This window comes from Diachasma alloeum, unplaced genomic scaffold (genome assembly GCF_001412515.2).
Source record: "Diachasma alloeum isolate Michigan unplaced genomic scaffold, Dall2.0 Dall_scaffold_00295, whole genome shotgun sequence".
Classification (NCBI taxonomy): domain Eukaryota; kingdom Metazoa; phylum Arthropoda; class Insecta; order Hymenoptera; family Braconidae; genus Diachasma; species Diachasma alloeum.
In genome coordinates this window covers 354,290-376,669 of record NW_021680434.1, presented here as the reverse complement: position 1 = coordinate 376,669, position 22,380 = coordinate 354,290, and the positions used below count along the sequence as shown (strand labels likewise).

General features: G+C 39.0%; 1 protein-coding gene across 1 annotated transcript in view; it reads left to right on the top strand.

The window, feature by feature from the left end:
* The window catches only part of LOC107039285, a 22,295-nt gene extending 638 nt beyond the window's left edge, over positions 1 to 21,657 (top strand). The window contains exons 2-4 of the mRNA XM_015258829.1: positions 13,636 to 18,346; positions 19,181 to 19,616; positions 20,752 to 21,657. Coding sequence (XP_015114315.1) covers positions 13,653 to 18,346; positions 19,181 to 19,616; positions 20,752 to 21,192 — 5,571 coding nt within the window. The 5' untranslated portion in view covers positions 13,636 to 13,652 and the 3' untranslated portion in view covers positions 21,193 to 21,657. The remainder of the gene's footprint in view (positions 1 to 13,635; positions 18,347 to 19,180; positions 19,617 to 20,751) is intronic.
* The last annotated feature ends 723 nt before the right edge of the window (positions 21,658 to 22,380 follow it).

Sequence of the window (22,380 nt, the reverse complement as noted above, 5' to 3'; positions counted from 1 at the left end):
CAAGTGGAGGAATGTGCATTCAATTTTTTGTATCAATTTTGGAGATGTTTTTCCGGTGAAATTAATCATACGTGGAGTTTTAGGTATTGATATTTTTTTAGAATAGGGACGGGTGGGGTAAAATGGACACTTTTGACTTTTTTAGAAATATTTATAATTGACTCAGAAACAGATTTATCAATTGAGCTCGGTCTGAGTTCATCACAAAACAGAATAATTATTTTTCAATTGAAAAATAGAATTATTCCATTTCATGAAAAATTCAACACGTCATGGATATTTCAAAAAAAGTCGAAAGTTCGTTTTACCCTACCCTCGCCTATATGCGAATTATATCAAAAATTGAAGAAGGTTCGTTTTTATTTGATCTGGGGATTTTCCAAGTGGAGGAATGTGCATTCAATTTTTTGTATCAATTTTGGAGATGTTTTTCCAGTGGAATTAATCGTACGTGGAGTTTTGAGAATTGATAATTTTTTTGGAATAGGGGTGGGTGGGGTAAAATGGACACTTTTGACTTTTTTAGAAATATTTATAATTGACTGAGAAACAGATTTATCAATTGAGCTCAGTCGAAGCTCATCAGAAAGACGAATCATTATTTTTCAATTGAAAAATAGAATTATTCCATTTCATGAAAAATTCAACACGTCATGGATATTTCAAAAAAAGTCGAAAGTTCGTTTTACCCTACCCTCGCCTATATGCGAATTATATCAAAAATTGAAGAAGGTTCGTTTTTATTTGATCTGGGGATTTTCCAAGTGGAGGAATGTGCATTCAATTTTTTGTATCAATTTTGGAGATGTTTTTCCGGTGGAATTAATCATACGTGGAGTTTTGGGTATTGATAATTTTTTTGGAATAGGGGTGGGTGGGGTAAAATGGACACTTTTGACTTTTTTAGAAATATTTATAATTGACTGAGAAACAGATTTATCAATTGAGCTCAGTCGAAGCTCATCAGAAAGACGAATCATTATTTTTCAATTGAAAAATAGAATTATTCCATTTCATGAAAAATTCAACACGTCATGGATATTTCAAAAAAAGTCGAAAGTTCGTTTTACCCTACCCTCGCCTATATGCGAATTATATCAAAAATTGAAGAAGGTTCGTTTTTATTTGATCTGGGGATTTTCCAAGTGGAGGAATGTGCATTCAATTTTTTGTATCAATTTTGGAGATGTTTTTGCGGTGGAATTACTCATACGTGGAGTTTTGGGTATTGATATTTTTTTTGAATAGGGGTGGGTGGGGTAAAATGGACACTTTTGACTTTTTTAGAAATATTTATAATTGACTGAGAAACAGATTTATCAATTGAGCTCAGTCGAAGCTCATCAGAAAGACGAATCATTATTTTTAAATTGAAAAATAGAATTATTCTATTTCATGAACAATTCAACACGTCATGAATATGTCAAAAAAAAGTCGAAAGTTCGTTTTACTCTACCCTCCCCTATATCCGAATTATATCAAAAATTGAAAAAGGTTCGTCTTGATTTGGGGATTTTTCAATTGAAGACGATTTCAAAAAAATTGTTTCGTGAGTGGAAGAATAATCGCTCATAAATTATTCATGAACAAGTTGGCGATCTTCGAAAATTTTAGTGTCTCAATCACTTCATGAATTTCTCAAAGAGAAACTTTCTAATTATTTCAGATTTTCAAAACCATTTTTGATAATTGGAAATAGAGAATCAAATTCAACCGAGAAATAAGAAAAACATGAGTTTATGATATTTTTTTTTCACCTCCAAAGTTTAAATAAGAAAATCATTGTAGAATAATCAGTGATTTAACGTGGAGAAATAGAATGCGGTAATCACATTTTCATTGCGCTTATCGTGAAAAATATGAATAGGAAAGCATCGTTATCATTGAGAAATGGTAATGGGAGATCAACGGATAAGAGTAATTGTCTCTTTAATTGTTAATAAATTCGTCATATTGCGAATTTATTAGAACAAAACTGTACTATATTAACATAAAATCAATTTTCCAATTGTTTTGTGAAAGTATTTTGATTTCTCAATTATTGAGCCGTTCCTTCAACAAAAGAAAAATGATTTGATTGTTAAAAACCCTCAAATCCTGAACAATTTTCGAATTTTCAATAAATCAACAAAAAATTTCCTCACTCAAATCATTTCTATTAATTCCTCTTCCATAAAAATCGAATTTGCAATAGAAATTCCTCTTCAAGGAAGAAATTTCATTAAATTTAATAAAATGATATAAAACGATGAATTATATACTATAGAAGCAGATGATGTGCAAACTGACCATTCAGAAGCATATTACTAATTTATTAGCAAAAAACTATACTATATTAACATAAAAGCAATTTTCCAATTGTTTCGTGAAACTATTTTGATTTCTCAATTATTGAACCGTTCCTTCAACAAAAGAAAAATGATTTGATTGTCAAAAACCCTCAAATCCTGAACAATTTTCGAATTTTCAATAAATCAACAAAAATTTTCCTCGCTCAAATCATTTCTATTAATTCCTCTTCCATAAAAATCGAATTTACAATAGAAATTCCTCTTCAAGGAAGAAATTTCATTAAATTTAATAAAATGATATAAAACGATGAATTATATACTATAGAAGCAGATGATGTGCAAACTGACCATTCAGAAGCATATTACTAATTTATTAGCAAAAAACTATACTATATTAACATAAAAGCAATTTTCCAATTGTTTCGTGAAACTATTTTGATTTCTCAATTATTGAACCGTTCCTTCAACAAAAGAAAAATGATTTGATTGTCAAAAACCCTCAAATCCTGAACAATTTTCGAATTTTCAATAAATCAACAAAAAATTTCCTCACTCAAATCATTTCTATTGATTCCTCTTCAAGGAAGAAATTTCATTGAATTTAATAAAATGATATAAAACGATGAAGTACATACTACAGCAGGCGATAATGTGCAAAATGATCATTCGGAAGCTCATTGCTAATTTATTATTAAAAAACTATACTATATTACTCCAAAATCAATTTTCCACTTGCTTTCGAATAAGTTCTTTGTTCTCGTTTTTCCTCTATCTTCGATTGTGTTATTTTTCTGATCGTTTGAACGTTGTATTGGTGATCACAGAGGGGCCCACGTCAGCAATACAACTGTTGGACGAGATTTGCATAGCAAACAGATTGACGCGATGGATAAGTGGATAACGAGATCGAGAGAGAGGGACCCAGTGTTATTGGGTTCACCGGTATTTTCCTTCTCTTTTCATTCTGAAATAGACAAGAACGAAGTAGAACGGTTTGGGAGAGACGACAAGGGGTGGAATGGGGTGTCAAGGGGGTTTCAGTTTATGGTGAGTAAGCAGGAAGACGGCCTAGTCCGGTCCAGTCTAGTCTCCATTTGGCCGTTTTATTTCCATTCGGGGGAAGGATTGTTTAGGTTTAGGTTCGCGCAGTTTTTACGGGTGAGACACTTGGGGAAACCCTCGGCGGGCGATGGAGGGGATGTTTGACTTGCAAGGGCGTCGGGTATTTTGCGGGAGATGGAGTAACAAGTGAACGGCAAACTGCGGCGTTGCCATGACGACAGGTGAACCTAGAGGAGAGCCTGATGGTCTCGCACAGTGTCGACTTTTAACGAGAACATCGCGGGGTTTTTAGAGGGGTGCGGGGGGAAATTAATGAGGGGGGGCGGGACTTTGGGCTTGGATTTTAGATCGAATTTTCTTTCGTCCTTTTTTTCCACAATTGAAGAAAGTTTTTGTTTGTTTATTTTTAGTTGAAGGTCGAAGGATTGGTAAGGATGTTTGGAGGTGAGGGTTTTTTTGAGGGTCAAACGATCTTTGAAGAGGTGTAGGGTTCGGAGTCAAATTATCGTTACCATTACTCTACTCTGATCCCTTTGAGAGGCAAGAGTATTTTCGCACTGGAGGTCAAATGACCCTTTCACCCTTTTTTACTTCGGCAGACCCTTTAAATCATTTGACCTTTAACCTTGAATGTTTTTAAGAATTTTTTGACCCTCAATTCAGAATGTCCTTGAGGGTCGGTTAACCCTCAAGCCCATTTAACTGTCGACTTCAAATTTCTGAAAGAGTCGTTTGCCCCTCAAGACGAAAAAGGGTCAATTTTCTGTTTTTACGTGAGGGTCAAACAACCCTTAAAAATGTTTGGAGTTGAGGGCCAAATGAACCTTCCTTTTAACTCTACTTAAATCCATTTAACCTTTAAGATAATTTGACCCTCAACTCCAAACGTCCTTGAGGGTCGTTCGACCCTCAAAACCATTTAACCCTCAACTCCAAATTTGTTAAAGGGTCCTTTGACTCTCAAAACCATTTAACCCTCAACGCCACATTTTTTAGAGGGTCGTTTGGCTCTCAAACTGAAAAAAGGGTCGTTTTTTTGTTTTTAATCGAGGGTCAACAACCCTTAAGGTTTGGAGTCGAAGGTCAAATGAACCTTTCTTCAACTCTACTCCGATCCATTTGACCTTCAAGGCTACTTGACCCTCAACTCCAAATTTTTTCGAGGATCGTTTGTCTCTCAAAACGCAAGAGTCAATTTTTTTTTGTTTTTAATCGAGGGTCAAACGATCCTTAAGGTTTGGAGTTGAGGGTCAAATGAACCTTCCTTTTAACTCTACTCTAATCCATTTGATCCTCAACCACCATTTGACCCTCAACGAACAATAAAAAAAAGTTTTCTGAACTGTGAAATTGTTTAAGGGTTCCTTGACCCTCACATATTTTTACATCGACGTAACTTCCTACAAAAAACGTCTGATGACATCTTTTTCAAAACCGCCAATTATCGACATAATCTGATGTTCAACAAAAACACGCGATAAATTAATCCGTTCACGTGTAATTGAACTCCCTCAAGTAATAATTGGGTGAAAGAAATTCTTCTACAACTTATCGACGATAAAATTCCCCCGATCGATCCTATTGATAGAGAATCCCCCGTCAATAATCGATAATTGGTCACTCAATATCTAGGAATTCCCGGGTGTTTCATTCTCGGTACGGGATAAGATTCCGTTATCAATTCCACCGAGAAAACAATTGAATTTATTTACCCAGCCGATACAATCGCTTGTATCATCGATAAGATCCGACAGTCGTGTTATTGGATTTCGAATAGCTTCACCCTAATTTGAATTTCAAAAAAATTCACTGTGACCCGGAATGAAAAATGAATGCAATGATGTGTTTTTTTTTTCTTCGATGAGATTCAATAGACGCCGATAGTGTGAGTGGGGTTAATCCATCTGTCGTGCCGGGGAATTCGGGGAATGATGGGTTAGTTGAGGGTAACAACAGGGAGTTGGTAGAGGTATTCATTGTTGCCTTCCGGATAATGTGGAAAGCCCTTACTCGGTATTATCATGACAATGATCGGCTTAACTGCTCTGGAAGTTCAGCCCTCGGTCGGGTTTTGAGAGTCATCAGCTCGGGGGTATGGGGACTGTGATTTTTTTTTACTCCCGGGGAGATCGCTTTCACCTCATTTGACCCAATTTTGCGCGGCTGTTTGAGGAAAATAATTGCGCTGTTTGGACATTTCTTGAAATCTCAGTCACAGCGTCGACTGAATTTTCGATGTTGTGAGGTTGAATTCAGCTTCACTTGAAAACGATTTTCATGTTGAAGAATCCTTGATTTTTCTATGAAAACTTGAATTTTCAAATTTATTGTGATAATTGAAAATCATATACACTGTTAACAATTTTTGTCTGAAATTTCTGGTACACTTTTTAGAAATTTTCATCGAATTTAATAACCGCTGAAATTTCAAGGAATTTCGGCTTTGAAAATTCAGAATTTCGTGGGGAAATCAAAGAGAACTGTAAATTTCAGTTCCATTTTTCCCTGAAAATGAATAGAAAACCAGAAAATTACGGTAATATATTCTTGAGTTTTCAGGACAGTGACACTGAATGCGATTTAGAGGGAAAAAAATAGATTTTCAACATAGATTCAGAATCAGAAGAATATGAATCAGAATCATTTCAATAGATTCAGAATTTAGAAAAGGTGTTACCTGAATTTTCACTGATTTTCGGAGAATTTTCTGGACAATTACAGAAAAAAGTTTCATTCTCAGTCATTTTTACTCAAGTCTATTAGGATTATGTTTAAATTAATGCATCTCCTTTATTTTAAGAAACTTTTGGTTCTTAAATTTACAACTTTTGGGTTTTTCTGTCATACTGAAATCTGAGGAGCAATAAATCCCGGAAATAAATGGAATTTTTACTTATTTTAATAACAATTTCTCTAAAAATGAGAACCAAGTTCAATTGTCAGTAATTTTTTCTCAAATCTACATGATTGTCCTTCAATCGAGACAGATTTTCTCTTATTTTTACTAAATCTTAGTTGTGAAATTCAGAAGTTTTAGATTCTTAACATAAAAACCTTCACATTCTTGAATAAAGAATATTCGGGTTCTCAAATTAGAAAGATTTTTGTTCTTGATTTACAGTGTTTCCTGTTCTAGAATTAATCTACTTCTGACACTTTGCGTCAATCAATATACAATTAATGGTCAATTATTCCAGAACTCTATCATTTTTTAATGCTTCTTGATTTAAACGGATTTTAACAGTCAAAAAAATGAAATTCTCAGTTCTCGAGTTCTCTGAAATTCCTAAGTTCTCAGTCAAAAAAATCAAATTTAACTACTAAATTTGAGTAATTATGTTGCAAAAATTGAATAATAATTCTTTTATGATCAGTAAAATACCATCTACAACCAAAAATTCCGTTAGAATCAGCCTATTGGTTCTGGCAACTAGCTTTGAAAGCTTCTTAATTATAAATTATCCCGGTAACGAGTGGTTTTAGTACAAAATGTCGGAAGATCTTTTTTGTGGGGAATTTTCTGGGCTATAAAAAATATCTTATGCCATTTTCCCTTAAACCTACTCACTCCTGAGATAATCGCCGAGTTAAAACTGTCGATTATCTCGTTAATGTGTGATATCAGGAGAAAATGTCATAAAGCCTTTCTTGTAGCTGGGAAAATTCTCGATGGAAAAGGTTTCTTGTCATTTCCTCGTAAAACCACTCATTTCTGAGACAGTCACCTGATAAAGGCACTAGAAACTAATTGTCATTGCAAAAATTGAAGAAAAAAATGAGGAACTAAGAATTCATTCACAATATGACGCAATTGCATCGTGATTATGGACTTAGATACCACAATGACGAATCAACAGCACTACCAATAGGACATCAAACTCGTTAATCAGTCGTAGATAAAAACCGCATGATGCGTAATTACAGGTCCGCAGTTCAAATCCCCATTCCCCCGTGAATTTCCTCCTGTTCCGGGAAATTCCATTCACTCCTGGCACGTATTGACTCTGAAATAATCACATAATTATCATATCAAATCCTATAATATTCATTCATGTCATGAATTTCATGGACATTTTACCGAGATAATTTTCAAAGCATTCGACTACCGGTTTTCTTTTCGAAGAAGAAATTCTTGTACATTTTTAGAAGATGTTCAAAAATTCAGGGATGATTCGAAAAAATTTGCGAAATAAAGACAGAGAACTCGCCCCATTAATTTGAGAATATCCAAGCTCTTCCCATTTTGCAATGATTCGAGCATTTCAATTTTACGGGTTTGAAATTGAAGATCCCCAAAAATTTGGAAAGTTACGGTTTGAGGGAGATTTATAAGCAATTGAAATCTGGCAATTTTTGAAGAGTTTGATTTTTTTATGGAGAAGTTGTGAAGAATCTATTTTCCACCAAAAGGCGGAACTCATTTACTCCTGAAACGATGGCGCCACTCTGCGATGAAATCAATTTTGTGTGCGTAAAGCGAAGCTCGAAAATTTGAATATTTAAATTGATGATATTTGAATAATTAAAAAATTTAACAGTGATGCTAACTAATTGACGGCTACAATATTTAACGGTAATTGTATTTTATGGATTTGGCTATCCCTGCAGTGAACTCGACAAGTGGAACTTTACGCATTAGCAACGCAATATGCTATTTCAAAAGTTCAAACGATTTTCATGACAATACCATTTTCATATTGTAGCTGTTACGCCCCTTTGGCTCTACGACAACGATATATATATATTTTTTTTAATGTTAAAAAGAAGTAATTCTTCGCAACATAACTAACTCGACGATTAAAGGTCTCCAAATCGCTAAAAAGGATGTGTTACCCGTGCGTACGAAAAAGTGGAACTTTACGCACTACTTTACGCAATATGCTATTTCAAAAGTTCAAACTATTTTCATGACAATATCATTTTCATATCGTCGCCGTATAGCCAAACATAAACATGGCTGTTACGCCCCTTTGGCTCTACGACAACGATATATATATTTTTTTTTTATGTTAAAAAGAAGTAATTCTTCGCAACATAACTAACTCGACGATTAAAGGTCTCCAAATCGCTAAAAAGGATGTGTTACCCGTGCGTACGAAAAAGTGGAACTTTACGCACTACTAAACGCAACATGCTATTTCAAAAGTTCAAACGATTTTCATGACAATATCATTTTCATATCGTCGCCGTATAGCCAAACATAAACATGGCTGTTACGCCCCTTTGGGGCTACGACAACGATATATTTATTTTAAAAAAACAAAGTTAAAAGAAGTAATTCTTTGAACAATAACTAACCCGACCATTAAAAACCTCCAAATCGCTACTTCAATCAGTACAAATCCTTAAATGAAACTTTAATCCCCCAAAACTAATGGAAATCCCGCTTAAAAAAGTGGGAATCCCCGGCGTCCGTGAACGTCCTAGGGCACGATTTTCCACAGTAAAACCCGGGGTGCGTGACCCAATCACCCGAACACCAGTCTCTCAACAGTTTGCGGACAGCGTTGGATTCCGTGTCGAGCAAGTGGTAGTGGCATTCAGTTGGGTGGGGGCACATCAAGTACATTCGGAACGAGGAAGGAGGACGGAGAATCATCTCGGTGGAGTCATCTCCGTTCATTTGTGTTGGGTCTCGTTGGTTGTGCGCGGCCCCTGGGGGCCGGGGGGGGGGCGAGTGGAGTCATGTTGTCGGAGGCGTCAGCGGAAAGATAGCGCGGACACCGGCGCAGGGGCAGGGGGGAATCCCAAGCGCAGACGTGTGCGACCAAGTAAGTCCTCGTGCGTGACTCACTTTCCAGCTAGTCGAGTCGTCGCGCTGACTGCGGGATTCTCCCGCCAGGCGGGGACACTGCACACACTCGGTGAGTGTCATTAATGGTTTTCGAAAGGTGCAAGCCGAGAAAATGCCTAGTTGATTTTAGTAAAGTTTATTTGAATCATGCCAACATTTTGGTAATTATTGTAATTTTTTTAGTCATTGATTTAATTTTCAATTTGAAATATTTTAATTTTTTTTTTTAAAGTTAGGTTGAGAACAATACAATACAATTACCGTTGGGTTGATGGCAGTTTTTATTTTATGAAGAATATAGTGGGATTGCGGAGAGACGCCGATTTTTTTAGAGTACGTCTATTTGATTTAGGTAAAGTTTATTTGAATCATCCCAACATTTTTTTGGTAAATATTTCAATTTTTGGAATAATTAATTTAATTTTGAATTCTGAAAAAAATCAGTTTGGTTAATATTTTAATTTTTTGTGGAAATTATGTTGAGAAATGAGAGCATTGGATGATCATTCATGGATTGATTTCAGTTTTTATTTTATGAGGAATATAGTGGGATTGCAGAGTGATGCCGATTTTTATAGAGTAGGTCGACTTGATTTAAATAATGTGCATTTGAATCATCCCAACATTTTTTTGGTGATTATTTCAATTTTTTACGTAATTAATTTAATTTTGAATTCTGAAAAAAATTCGTTTGGTTAATATTTTAATTTTTTGTGGAAATTATGTTGAGAAATGAGAGCATCGAATGATCGTTCATGGATTGATTTCAGTTTTTATTTTATGAGGAATATATTGGGATTGCAGAGGGACGCCGATTCTTATAGAGTAGATTAAGAGCTACACAAAATTTTGTTAGGAAAATTGGTATCGTCAATGCACCAGTTAATGCCAGTAGATTTGCGTGTCTTTAATGAGGGTCAAGTAATTTTTCTTAATAATTCGTTAAATCAACGCACGGAGTAGATAGTTAATACTCTTTTGCATCAATTGAGATTGGTATTTTGCCAGATGAATGATTAAATGAATTTGTCTTTCTGACTGGAGGAATAAAAAATGTCCTCCGCACTAAGAAAATTTGTTTACTCCTCCTCGATAAATTTTAAATTCAATCCATTAAAAAATCACTGAGGGTGTCAGAAACCGGGGCACTGGCAGTTACTGGCAGTTACTGGTACATTGACGGTATCCGCTTTAGATCGTGATATTCACCGAGACGCGAGGAAAACTCCCGAGGAAATCAAATTATCTGGTTTCATCATGTCGTTGAACCACTGAAATGAATTTTAAAAATAAACTTATCTCCCAGAATTTCATGGGGAATCGATTCCAAGGAAATACAATGAGGTCACCGGATATTTCAACAGAAATTATTAGCTGTTTGTGAGCGAGAAATTATTTCGAATTCAGTGGTCAACTGGGAAAAGGTAGAACCGTTGGTGTTTCACATCTTGATAAAAGTGAAATTATCCTGATAACGAGAGATTTTAGAAGAGAACGACAAGAAATATTTCTTGTACAGCATTTTTACAGCTATAAAAATCTTTTGCCATTTCACACCTAAAATAATTAGTTACCGCGATCAATTCGCGGTTTGTAAAAAAAGTTCTATTGAATTGTCCTCTCAAGACACCCAACCCAGCATGTTTTGTAATTCTCAAGGAAGTTTAACTTCTCCAATTAATGGATTTCCCTCTTTCCTCGAATGAGAGTACAACAAGCAATTCCCCAAGACCGCACACTCACACCAATGACCAGCTGGTAGTGCAAGTTGGCCTCGGTGGACTTCTGTTTTTGTCACGCTGTTTCACGGAAAAGTAATAGCACAATGAGGGGGGAGGGGGGGGGGGGAATTTTTACGTATCGATAAAGCATCGAACCGCGAGTTGTACAAAGTGAGCAATAATCGTATAGACGTATTTGTTGCGCCATATTCAATAATAGTTTTCCTGGGGATTGAGGATAACCGAGAATTTTTAACCAAACAAGAACATTATGGATATTTCTAAATTTGACACATGTTCAGTTTTCCTTGAGTTCAATGTAATACGGTTCAAGAGCTGGATGAAATCATGGTTTGTCTTGCATTGTCAAATATTGGTTGCTTTGAAAAATATTAACAAGATGATGAGTTAATAGTTGAAATAAGGGCCATGAGGGTCGGGATGAGGGTCACGAGGGTCAGGATAAGGCTCACGGCGGTCGGAATTAGGGGCACGCGGGTCGGAATAAGGGTCACGAGGGTTAGATTAAGGGTCGCAAGGGTCGGCCTAAGGATCACCGTGATCCAAATAAGGGTCATGGGGATCATATGAGGGTCTTGTGTAGGTCGTGCGGGTCAGCGGGGGTTAGTTCAATTACTCATTTATGAACAACGAATGTTTTCATTCCATCGTGGTTTCTGTTCCACGTGGATATAGAATATAGAATCCTCAACTAATCTTCTGCGTCGTACATTAGTATTATGTCTTGCCTCAATACTTTTTCTCCCATTTTTTATCCTCTATTTACTCCATAGCAAAACTTCCGGGAATCGTGTGGAGTGCATTATTGACAGTTGAATTGAAAATGCGTACAGCAATCATTTGTGGAGGGTTTAATTAGTATTCCGAGGGTAATCGAGGCAAAAATGCGTGGAAAATTGAATGGATGAGTGCGAGCTGCGGTTGTTCACGTCATTAATTAATTAATTGGTGTTTGTTTATGCTTTCCGTGTGCATGGAGTCTCGGGCGTTCAAATAATTCGAGTATCTCGTTGGAATAATTGTAAAGGGAAATTAAGTTCAATCATTGGATTTGGATGATTGAGTGGTTATTTCACTTTTCATTATTTCCAAGTCAACTATTGCTGAATTAAAAATACAAACTTTCGAGACATGCATTGCAAGGTACATCCATTAAAATTGTTAATTTTAATCAAATAAAAATCTTTATTTGAACATTTTTACTTATTTATTTCTTTCAAAAGAAAAGTTTTAATTATATCAAATAAACAATTTATTCATTGCAAATAACTGAATAAATGAAGAAATGAATTAAGTTGAGAAGAAATATATTGAGTTCAAATTTAAAAAATCTTAATGTAAGAAAACTCTTGATTTATTATCGATGAAGAATTTATTTTGATCAAATGAAGATTCATTAATGATTTTAAAAGAACATTTCTTTAACAGAAACAGAACCTCAAATAATCAAAATTTTATTCTCTGCGCAAGCAAGAAACAAATGCTCGTTTTATATAAAACGAGGGATGGTGGTTTATCATTTCGGCTATTCAATAATCACCGACAAAAAATGAATTCTTAAATGAAATAATAATAATGTTATGAAAGCAAATTTCAGATTCGAACAGTTATTATTCAAACAATTATTTTTTGGTAATTTTCCACTAACGATTTCCTTCGCCCAAACAAGACTTGTTTAAGAACTTGTTCCTTTTTCTCTCAGTGAACTCATTATCTCCCCCCACTTCCCAACTACTGACATTCAAACGTAATCACCACGACATTTTTTCCCACCGACTGTTGCATTCTATTCATGCGCAATGTCAACGTAAACGTCTAACGTTTCCATTTGTGACCCTCCTACGTCAATCCCCAGAATCTCCGAGAAAAGAAAAAATAAAGTTCAAAGTTGTCCATCAGATCTCGGAAAAGACGCAGATACAATTTAATGAAATAATCAAATTCTTGTGCATCAACATAATGCGTCAATTCGACGTACAAACGATTTCTCACATCAGCGAATAATTCCCCCTTTTTCTCCGGGCATAAAAAATATGATAAAAAGTGATTGAGTATCGAATGAATGAGGGAGCGATTCTCGGTTATCAAATTCAATGGCAGTCCTCGTATTACCAGTCAAGTTTAATTATGAATGATAATTAATTCTGATTGGATATTCCTCTATTCCACTCCCCTCTCCCTCCCCACGAGGGAGAACAGGATACACAAGTGCAAGCATTGCCAGTGGTTTTGAACTGTTGAACTCAGTTGCTTCCGGTTTCGCAATACATATCACCTCCTCCCGATACCCGAGTGTCTGGAAGCCTCAAGTGCGTTCAGAAAATGATCTATTTTAGTGGTAGACTCCATCCATAAAACAGTAAATCCCCAAGTCATTTGAACAAGTAGATCCAGACGTTTTATCAATCATAAACGATCATGATGATGTCACTAATTATGACATCAATCGAGTCATTTAATTCCGATAAATCTGTGTGTTTGTTCCTATTTGATGGAGCTTTTCATCGCAATTGACAATTCCATTGTATGACTCCACCAAATGAGTTCAAATAAATCTCGTCTGCGATACAGCGGATACTCCCCGTGATATTCCATTCAATTTCACATACATTTACGTGTTCATTGTATCATGATTTGACCCTCTAATCGGCCCCGGCCGTTGGGTCTCAGATAAATAAGTAAACGAATAAATTCAGAAGCCCCCTCAAAGACCCTCTAATAACCAATGCTCTCCTTTGAATTCCAGACCTTCATCCTGTGGCAATGACAGACCCACAGTTGGCAAATAACAACAACAACACAAGTACAAACAACAACAACGATGGCGAGCCAAAGTACCTTCACAAAAAATTCAAGAAAATGGCAACGACTGAGGTGGTGGCACCCCTGGAGGTCAAGACGGAAACCCCACCTCCGCTGGTTACCCCAACCACCACCTCAGAGCCTCCTAGGAATCGTGACCCCCCAAAGCCCCCAAAAGAGTCTTCCAAAACCGACGAAACACCCCTAGATTCCAATGAAAGCGAGCCAGCAGAGTCCAAGAAGTCTGGCTATGTCTGCCCCTACTGCAAGCTTTCCTGCGCGAAGCCAAGTGTCCTCCAGAAACACATCCGTGCCCACACAAATGAGCGACCCTATCCCTGCGTGCCCTGTGGCTTTGCCTTCAAAACAAAATCAAATTTATATAAACACTGCAGATCTCGAGCGCACGCGCTTAAGATGGAGGGTGTCGATACCGGAAAAGTCTCCGAGGACTCAGACATGAGTCTCTCAGACAGCGCGAGCAACGGTACAGGCACACCTCCTCCACCGCCATCATCAATCGCATCCACCCCAGCAGTCCAAAATCCAAAAACCGTAAAGACTGGAAAGATCTACAAGCCAAAGTTCCACACAGCCCTCCAATGCGTGAACAGCGAGCCAGAGATAACCCCGCCATCACCCCCAAGCTCTTCCAACAGTTCGTCTTCAACGTCAATAAAACCAAATCCGGAACAAGTGCAAGAGCACATCGACAAGATAATCACGGATAATCAAGCGATAGTGGACGACATGGACCCGGAGTTACTGAAGCTCTTGCGAAGGCGGCAGTATTTTCTCGGCTGTAGGAAGCCAGAGCAGCCATTGAACCTGACTGGCGACGAAACGACCAGAAAGCGTTGCTACAGCGAGAGCTTCGCGCAGGAGGAAACGACTAACAGCCAGCCGAACGGCGAGGGCTCAATCATAAAGGATCTATTACTGAAGACAAGAACTCAAACACCAGAACATACACCAGAGCCTCAGGAAGACAGCTTTACCTGTCCCTCCTGCAGAATCTCGTACTCAAGCTTAGATAATTTAGAAGCGCATCGAAGGTACTATTGCAAAGTTTCAGACTCCCCAAAACGAGACTTCCAGTTAGACTTAGATAAGAAAGAAGATTATGACGGTAAAGCAGACTTTTACAACACAGTCCAACCGCTTCCCTCCCCGGGTCCTTTATTAGGAACTACGAGACTAGTAGATGCGTACGGACCTCCGCCCAAAATGTCGAGAATAGATAGTGTTCCCACGACTTTGCGATCTCTCGAGGAGCTCTCGAAATACCCGCGACCAAATTCACTTCAGATGTTCGGTGGTGAAGTGAGGATTCTCGATAACACAGGTGAGACAAAGACCATGAGAATAGAGCCTAGACAAACAAATTCGCCACCAAACGATCATAACTTGAACAACAAATGCATAACAACTGAAACATCATCGATAGTAGTGCGTTCAGGACTCCACTCTGGTGGTACCCTGGTGCACAAGCCACCAGGTACCCCATCGACGACCCCAAGTACCTCGATATCCCTGCCGAACACACCAAAGATGTTGGCACCAATCATACCAAACATATCAACCCCCAACTTAGCCCCAACAATGTCCTGCTACAGTTACCTAGAGCCACACTTGAATCCATTGACAAGTATCACTGCCTACAATCCTTTAACCCTGCCACAGGCAGGTATAGCTAGTATTCTTCACGGAGGTAAGGTGATTCCTTACGTGCCTGGTATGCCTGGACCGCACACGCTGTCGACGACAGTAGACATATCCCCAGTGACCAGTGGCTCCACTGGCTACAAAGTCATTCCAGGCATTCCAGGATTACACATCATCCCTCAACCGCTGGATCTGGCGAGCCCAGTCAGGGCGCAGACACCGAGTGTCCCTGGTATACCTGGACCAACGTCCAACGCTCAGATGAGCCTTGGTCAACCACTGGATCTTGCCAGTCCAGCTAAGGATCCCAAAATCGGATTCAAGAATCCTAACAACGGAGTCTTGAGCCCTAAAGTACCTGCCAAACTTGAGGAGAAATATAAAAGTCGTCTGGCTTCGACTCCAATGATTGAATTACCTAACATACCTAACGATATTGAAAGGCATCCGAAGAATATCGGAAAATACAAGATCCTGGAGAAGGTGCAGACGATCGAAAGAGTCTTCAACTACCCCAATGGGGTTAACCCCGGCAATTCCTTCATCGCAAGGTCTCCCCCGAAGGAATCATCGAACAAATACGACTCACCCCCGCCCCAGGAAAATGGAAGGATCAAGCCGACGTCTCCAGAGCCCTACGTCGCCAACGGCGCAAGAATGAGATCCGAGGTCGGTCCTCCAGTAATAATAATGAACATTGACCCTCCAAAGCCTGAACAATCCCCAGAGACAATCCCACCAACTCCGGAGATGAAAGACCCAACACCTGAGGAAGAAGAGCCCAACCCAAAATTTCTGCGTCCAACCTCTCTCCCGCTGAAACCAGGAACCTTCACCCCAAAGCGTCATCACGGTATCACCCCCACTGCCAACACCCTTCCCTTGATAAGCCCGGAGACTCCCAGACCGAGGAAGTCGTATGGTCAGCTGTACCTCAACGGTCACGCTTACACGTACTTGGGTCTCAAGTGCTCGACAAGAGTCTTCTACTGCACGCTGAATCGACCACAGCCGATGTACGTGAGCCAGCAGCACGGGCTGTCCATGTACTCTAACTGGAAGATCTGCAAGGAGGCGCCACCGGACTTGGACATGGCTCATTACGACTCTAGACACCGTCCAGCTAGCTACACTGTAGCCTGGAAGAAGCAGGAGGACATCCTGACGCATTCTTCCCAACGCCCGAACACTCCGACGAGTCCAGACAGCGGACTAGAAAGCGATACCCAGGAGAAGACGAGAAGGGTCAAGATCTTTGACGGCGGATTTGAGTCCAACGAAGACTACACTTACGTGAGAGGTAGAGGTCGGGGCCGATACGTCTGCGAAGAATGCGGGATTCGCTGCAAGAAGCCGTCTATGTTGAAGAAACATATCAGAACTCATACGGATGTTAGACCTTACACCTGCAAGCACTGTTCCTTTAGTTTCAAGACTAAAGGAAATCTGACCAAGCACATGAAGTCGAAGGCGCATTACAAGAAGTGCGTGGAGATGGGGGTGACGCCTGTTCCTACGACAGTTTGCGACGAGAATATTGATAAGGAAGCGATCGCCAGATTGGTAGCTGGTGGTGCTAATGAGGAGTCTACGGACGAGGACGAGGACTCCGAAGGGGATGACAGCGACGAGTCTGGGAGTGAGGAGCACGAGGCTGCTCAGAGTCTTTTGAGTCTGTCTCAACCGAGTTCGAAGAGACTTCCAGGGCTGCTTCCTGCGGGCAGACCCACCACCTACCCTTACGCGCTTACTTTCCCTACCACCTCGGTGACGACTTCCCTGGTGTCGACGACCGCTTGCTCCGTTTCGGCGGTTACTGTGACATCGACAACGGTTATTCAGTCGGAGGTGTCCAACAGGTACTACTTCCCGTCGAGTCGGTCCTCAGTTCTGCCTGAGGAGACGAGAGACAGTGTCATAAGGTCCTCTAAGATTGAGGATTCAGACGTGGAGATGGAGGAGGTGGTCTCCAGACATCAGCCCATGGACTTGACGACAAAGACACCTCAGATGCCTCTGCCATCACCTCCGTTGAGGTCCAAACCTGTGGATATCTTGACACCGGTGTCGGAACCGGTGCTCATGCAGTCGATTGTCCACACGATGGAGAGGCTGCCTCTTCAGGGACGGGAGTGGAAGCCCGATGAGGGACACATGCTGCAGGCTTACTTGACGGAGAGACATGTCATGGACAGCAAGATGAAGCTGCAGTACAGGGTGGGAAGCACCAAGAACGAGAAGCAAGTGGTCTATTCCAAGGAGTTCACTGGCTCCAGGAGTTCTTACTCCAGTAGCACTCCCACGGTTACTTACACCGATCCCAGTAGGATGCAAAGCGTTGAGGGGAGAGAGAAGGAGGATGTGAAGATTGAGGTGAGGGAGAGGAGGCCCTTTGACATCGAGTCCCTGCATCCTGAGAGGGAGAGTCAGGACGTGAGGATTATGAGGGGAATCGAGCAGATGGCGCCACAGGTGATCAAAGGGATGGAGCGACAGGTGTTTGGCGATGCGGGAAGGGAGGCTGCACCCGGAATGATGAAGAACGAGTTTGCCATGGGGGGCCAGGAGAGGGGGGTGGAGATTGTTCCACGGGGAAGTGGGGAGGGGAGGTATGAGAGAGCTAGTCAGGAGTTTAAGGTGCCTGCGAATGAGATGAGGAGTGGGGAGTTTAAGGAGGGGGGTGGAGTGGTGAGGTCACCTGGGAGGGAGAGTGTGGGGTACAAGGGGGAGCACAGGGTCCAGGGGTTCGAGGTCCAGGGGGCCGAGGGGAAGGTGCTGGAGATTGCCGGGGGCACCAGGGGGGAGGCCAGGAGTGAACATGGGATGAACATTAGTGAGCTTGCCAAGAGCATCGGGGAGGGGATGAAGCATGTGGTGGCGAGGAAGGTGGTGGTGGGGGGACCTGGGTTCAGGTCACCTTCGCCGAGTACTGGAAAGCCACAGGCCGAGTTCCTGCAGCCGGTTAGCGGACATGGGTCTAATTACAGCAGGTGAGTTGAAATTTTAATGAGGTATTTTGAAGTTGGGTCTTGACGGTTTTTATTGGGGGAATCGTGGGGGGCGAAAGCCTTCAGTGCTTTTTATGGGTGGTGTAGGACTGATTGATTGATTTCATATTTGCATTATGGCCAGGAGGATATGATTCACTGGGGTTAAATTCAGTCACAATGTTGTGGGATTGAATTAATTCTCGGGGTGTATTGTAGTCTCACGTATTGCTGATGTATTACCCAATATTCGGAAATATTGTTTTAGATGATGATTGATGCAAAATTCAAATAATATCCATAAAAAGTAGTTGTATAGAGGGCTCATTGAGACTCTAAAGAAAAACACCGAAATACAAATTTACTTTTTTTGGATATTCAGTTGAGGGTTACTGATACTGACTCTGGAAGCAGCCAAACCAACGTTTTACCTCTGATAAATCATGAATCATCATGAAATGTTCTTCAAAAAATATTTGTAATCATTCTAAAATCAATAAATTCTCATCTATCTATAAATAATTTCTATCACTTGATATGTTAATTTGCACATTTTAAACCACAAATAGCCCTTTGAAAATAGAAATGATTGCCCGTTGATATTATTTTTTATCATTGTTTTGGCACTATGTTTGACACATGCACACGTGCACATCTGGAAAGGTCTTACAATAATTCGTGATCTGGGTTTTTTTTCATAATTCGGGAGTGAAGTAATGAAAAACGTAACGAGTTGATTCCTCCCATAATGTTAAATATAACATTATTTCGGTGATGAGTAATTTTAAGGAAAAATGGTCAATATAATTAGCAATGAAATTTCTCCATCTGTTACAGTGTTAATGAAGAAGGCCGAAGTGTTTGCGGTTTCTGCAACAAAGTCTTCAATAAACCAAGTCACTTACGTCTTCACATAAACATTCACTACTTCGAGCGTAGATTCAGGTGTGAAAGCTGTGCAGTATCATTTCGCACTAAGGGCCACTTAACAAAGCACGAAAGATCAGTGTCTCATCACAATAAAGTCAGCATGACGTCGACATTTGGTGCAGCCACAACGAGCAATCCCAGGCCATTCAAATGTGAGGACTGTAAAATTGCATTCAGAATACATGGCCACTTGGCCAAGCATCTGAGGAGCAAAATGCACATTATGAAGCTCGAGTGCATTGGAAAATTACCCTTTGGAACTTATGCCGAGATGGAGAGATCCGGGGTTAATCTCAATGATATTGATACTACTGATTGTGATAATAGTCTCTCTAGTCTACAGGTAATTGACCTTTTTTATTAATATAGCAGTTTCTTGAAAAAACATGTCTTGGCTTTTTCCATTTCCGAGATTTCTCAAATTTTTTACTTCTACCCAAAACGATACAAATTCGATTTTAATCCATGGCAGATAGAGAAAAAAAATACATATTATGTAGGATGGAATCATCGTGATGAAATTTTAGTTGATAAACAAAACTAAAAATATTTATATACAAAATTTAATCTAAAATCAACTAGGAAAAATCCCTGAGTAAATGAGTTTAGACGACTTGAGGTGCAATAACTGTGACAGACATGTGATTATGACTTCAAAGTGCAAAAAAAGGATAACTGTGTGCAACAAATTGAGTTATGAGAATAATGTATTGAACACTCGATTTCTCAGTGAAGAAGAATTTATAAATATATCCTATATAGATGAATAGATACATATATTTGTATGGTATTCAGAAGATTGAGTAATTGTTTTGGTGATGAAACAACTGATGAATAAGTTTGTATAAATTTATGTAAATTATTAATTGAGACGAGAAACATTGTAAGATAGACTAGTGGGTGAATGAGAGGAAGATGATTAATCGAGTAATTCAGGCATCTCTAAATGGATAATTATTATGTATTAAAGCCCCCTGAGCTGAAGGATCAATCGGAGTTATCGTTAAGCAACGTAAAACGTTCGTCTAAGAAGATATAACGATAGAAAATATGAATGGAGAATATTAGCCAAGTGCTCAAGCACAGAGACAACGTCTTTCCTTAGCATAATCATCACACAACGTCAGATAATCATGTAAATCTCGTACCTAAACGTTAATGTGCTTGAGTGGGTGATAAAAATATTTAAGAAGTTATCGATTATGACCGCACAATTGTACAACGAGAGGATAATTGAGTGGAAATACCATAAATCTGTTGCCAAAACGATATCAGCGTAGCTTAGATGACTTCTGGGAATTTGAAAATGTAAATTTTTGGGTGTAATATCCATGAGAAAAGATTATGGTCTCAAGTGGTGGGAAAATGTCAACAAAAAGTGAAATTAGAGCAATCCAATTTGCACAATTAGCAACAAAACAATAATTATCTTATTTCTTACTAATTTTAAAACTAAATATCATTTATTTTGATTTCAGATACTCGCCTACAAATTATACGAGAAGGATCCAAGTAAAATGGGCCAATGGGACCCCGAAATGGGCCCCCCAAACATAGCAAGTGGTGGTGAAACATCCTCAGACGAGGGTGAACCAATTATTCCCCCAACAATTCATCAATACCCCCCACCGCCCTCGGATATCGATGCATCACGTGCATATCACATGTCAACCCTAGTTAATACGAATGATACAAAGCAAATTGGTGATTTACATGTGCCAAACACCCGCTACGACGACAATTCGTTGCCCTACAAGTGCCAAATATGTCCAAGATCATTGAGAACAGTCAATGAATTGCAAGTGCACTGTTACGTGGAGCATGGTGATCGTGGAAAGGAGAATACACAGACGAGAATTAGTGATGATATTGTTGTGGCACGTGAGGACCAATCGAGACAGAAGAATGATGATACATAGTGCCAAAATTACGCTCTCGAGCGGCCATAGACAATGTTTGTTTTGTAAATCGAGAGATTCGAGGGAATTCCTCTTCCGGCGATTTTTCAATTTTTTTTATAGTTGATTTTGGTTTATCCCGGTGAGGGCTACACACTGAGGGCTTCGCTCTGGCAGTATGAAACTGCTGTTTTTTTTGTAATTTCTGTGGAGGGGAGAAACAGGTAGAGGCAATTTTGTAGTTGAGTTTTTTGGATTTTTCTGTTGTTCATAAAATGAGGTAAATTAATTTTGTTTGTCAGTTTTTTATGCATATCTGAGAATTTGAAGGGGATGGTTGAATGATTGTGGAAGGTTTTAGTAGTTTATGACATTCTGTTGTTAAATTTGACGCTTAATTCGTTAATTAAGTAACGAAGCGGTAAAAAAGTTCAAGTCGACTTAGCCCGTAGCTGAGTTTTCGAGAAATATCTCTGAATCTAAAGAAAATAACGAAATTTTTGTTAAAACCTTTTTCCTAGAGCGCATTGAGGGCTACAAAAAAGGTCGTAACAAAAATGTTACTATCCCTCTTAGATCCTGAGATTTTTAATGAAAACTAGCGAATAGTCAAAATCGACTTGAACCGTTTTACCACTTCGCTACTGAATTTGAGAGGTATTTGCAGGATAATGAAGAAAAAATTTTCTATGGAGAAAAATGGAAAGATATGTTTGTAACTGATGAAATTGTCAGTAAAATTGTCGACGATTTTCTTTAAGGGGAAGTTCACCTCGGGAAAAAAAAATTTAAAAACACTATTTACCACCTGATTTTTCCTGAGGAATCTGATTTTGTAGGTCAAATTCGTCTTCGACCGCTAAAAATTAGAGATTTGATTTTTTTTAATCGAAAAATCAACTTTGAAAAATCCCCAACGTATTTTTTTTCGAAATATTTTTTTAAATATGATCACAAATGTTCGCTCCTTAATTATGAAAAATACGGGAGAAGGCACATTTGAAGTCCATTGGTCAAGTCAATTGGAGAAAAATGAAAAGAAATTAATTTGGTAGCTAATGAAATTGTCTCTAAAAAATGTCTTGACAATTTTCCCTGAATGCACTCCCTGAGATATTTTCAAAGTTCTTGAAAAACGAAATGAATTAATTTCCTTTCTGAATAAGTTTTCCATAAGCATCTCTCAATCTAAAAATTTCCAAAAAACTC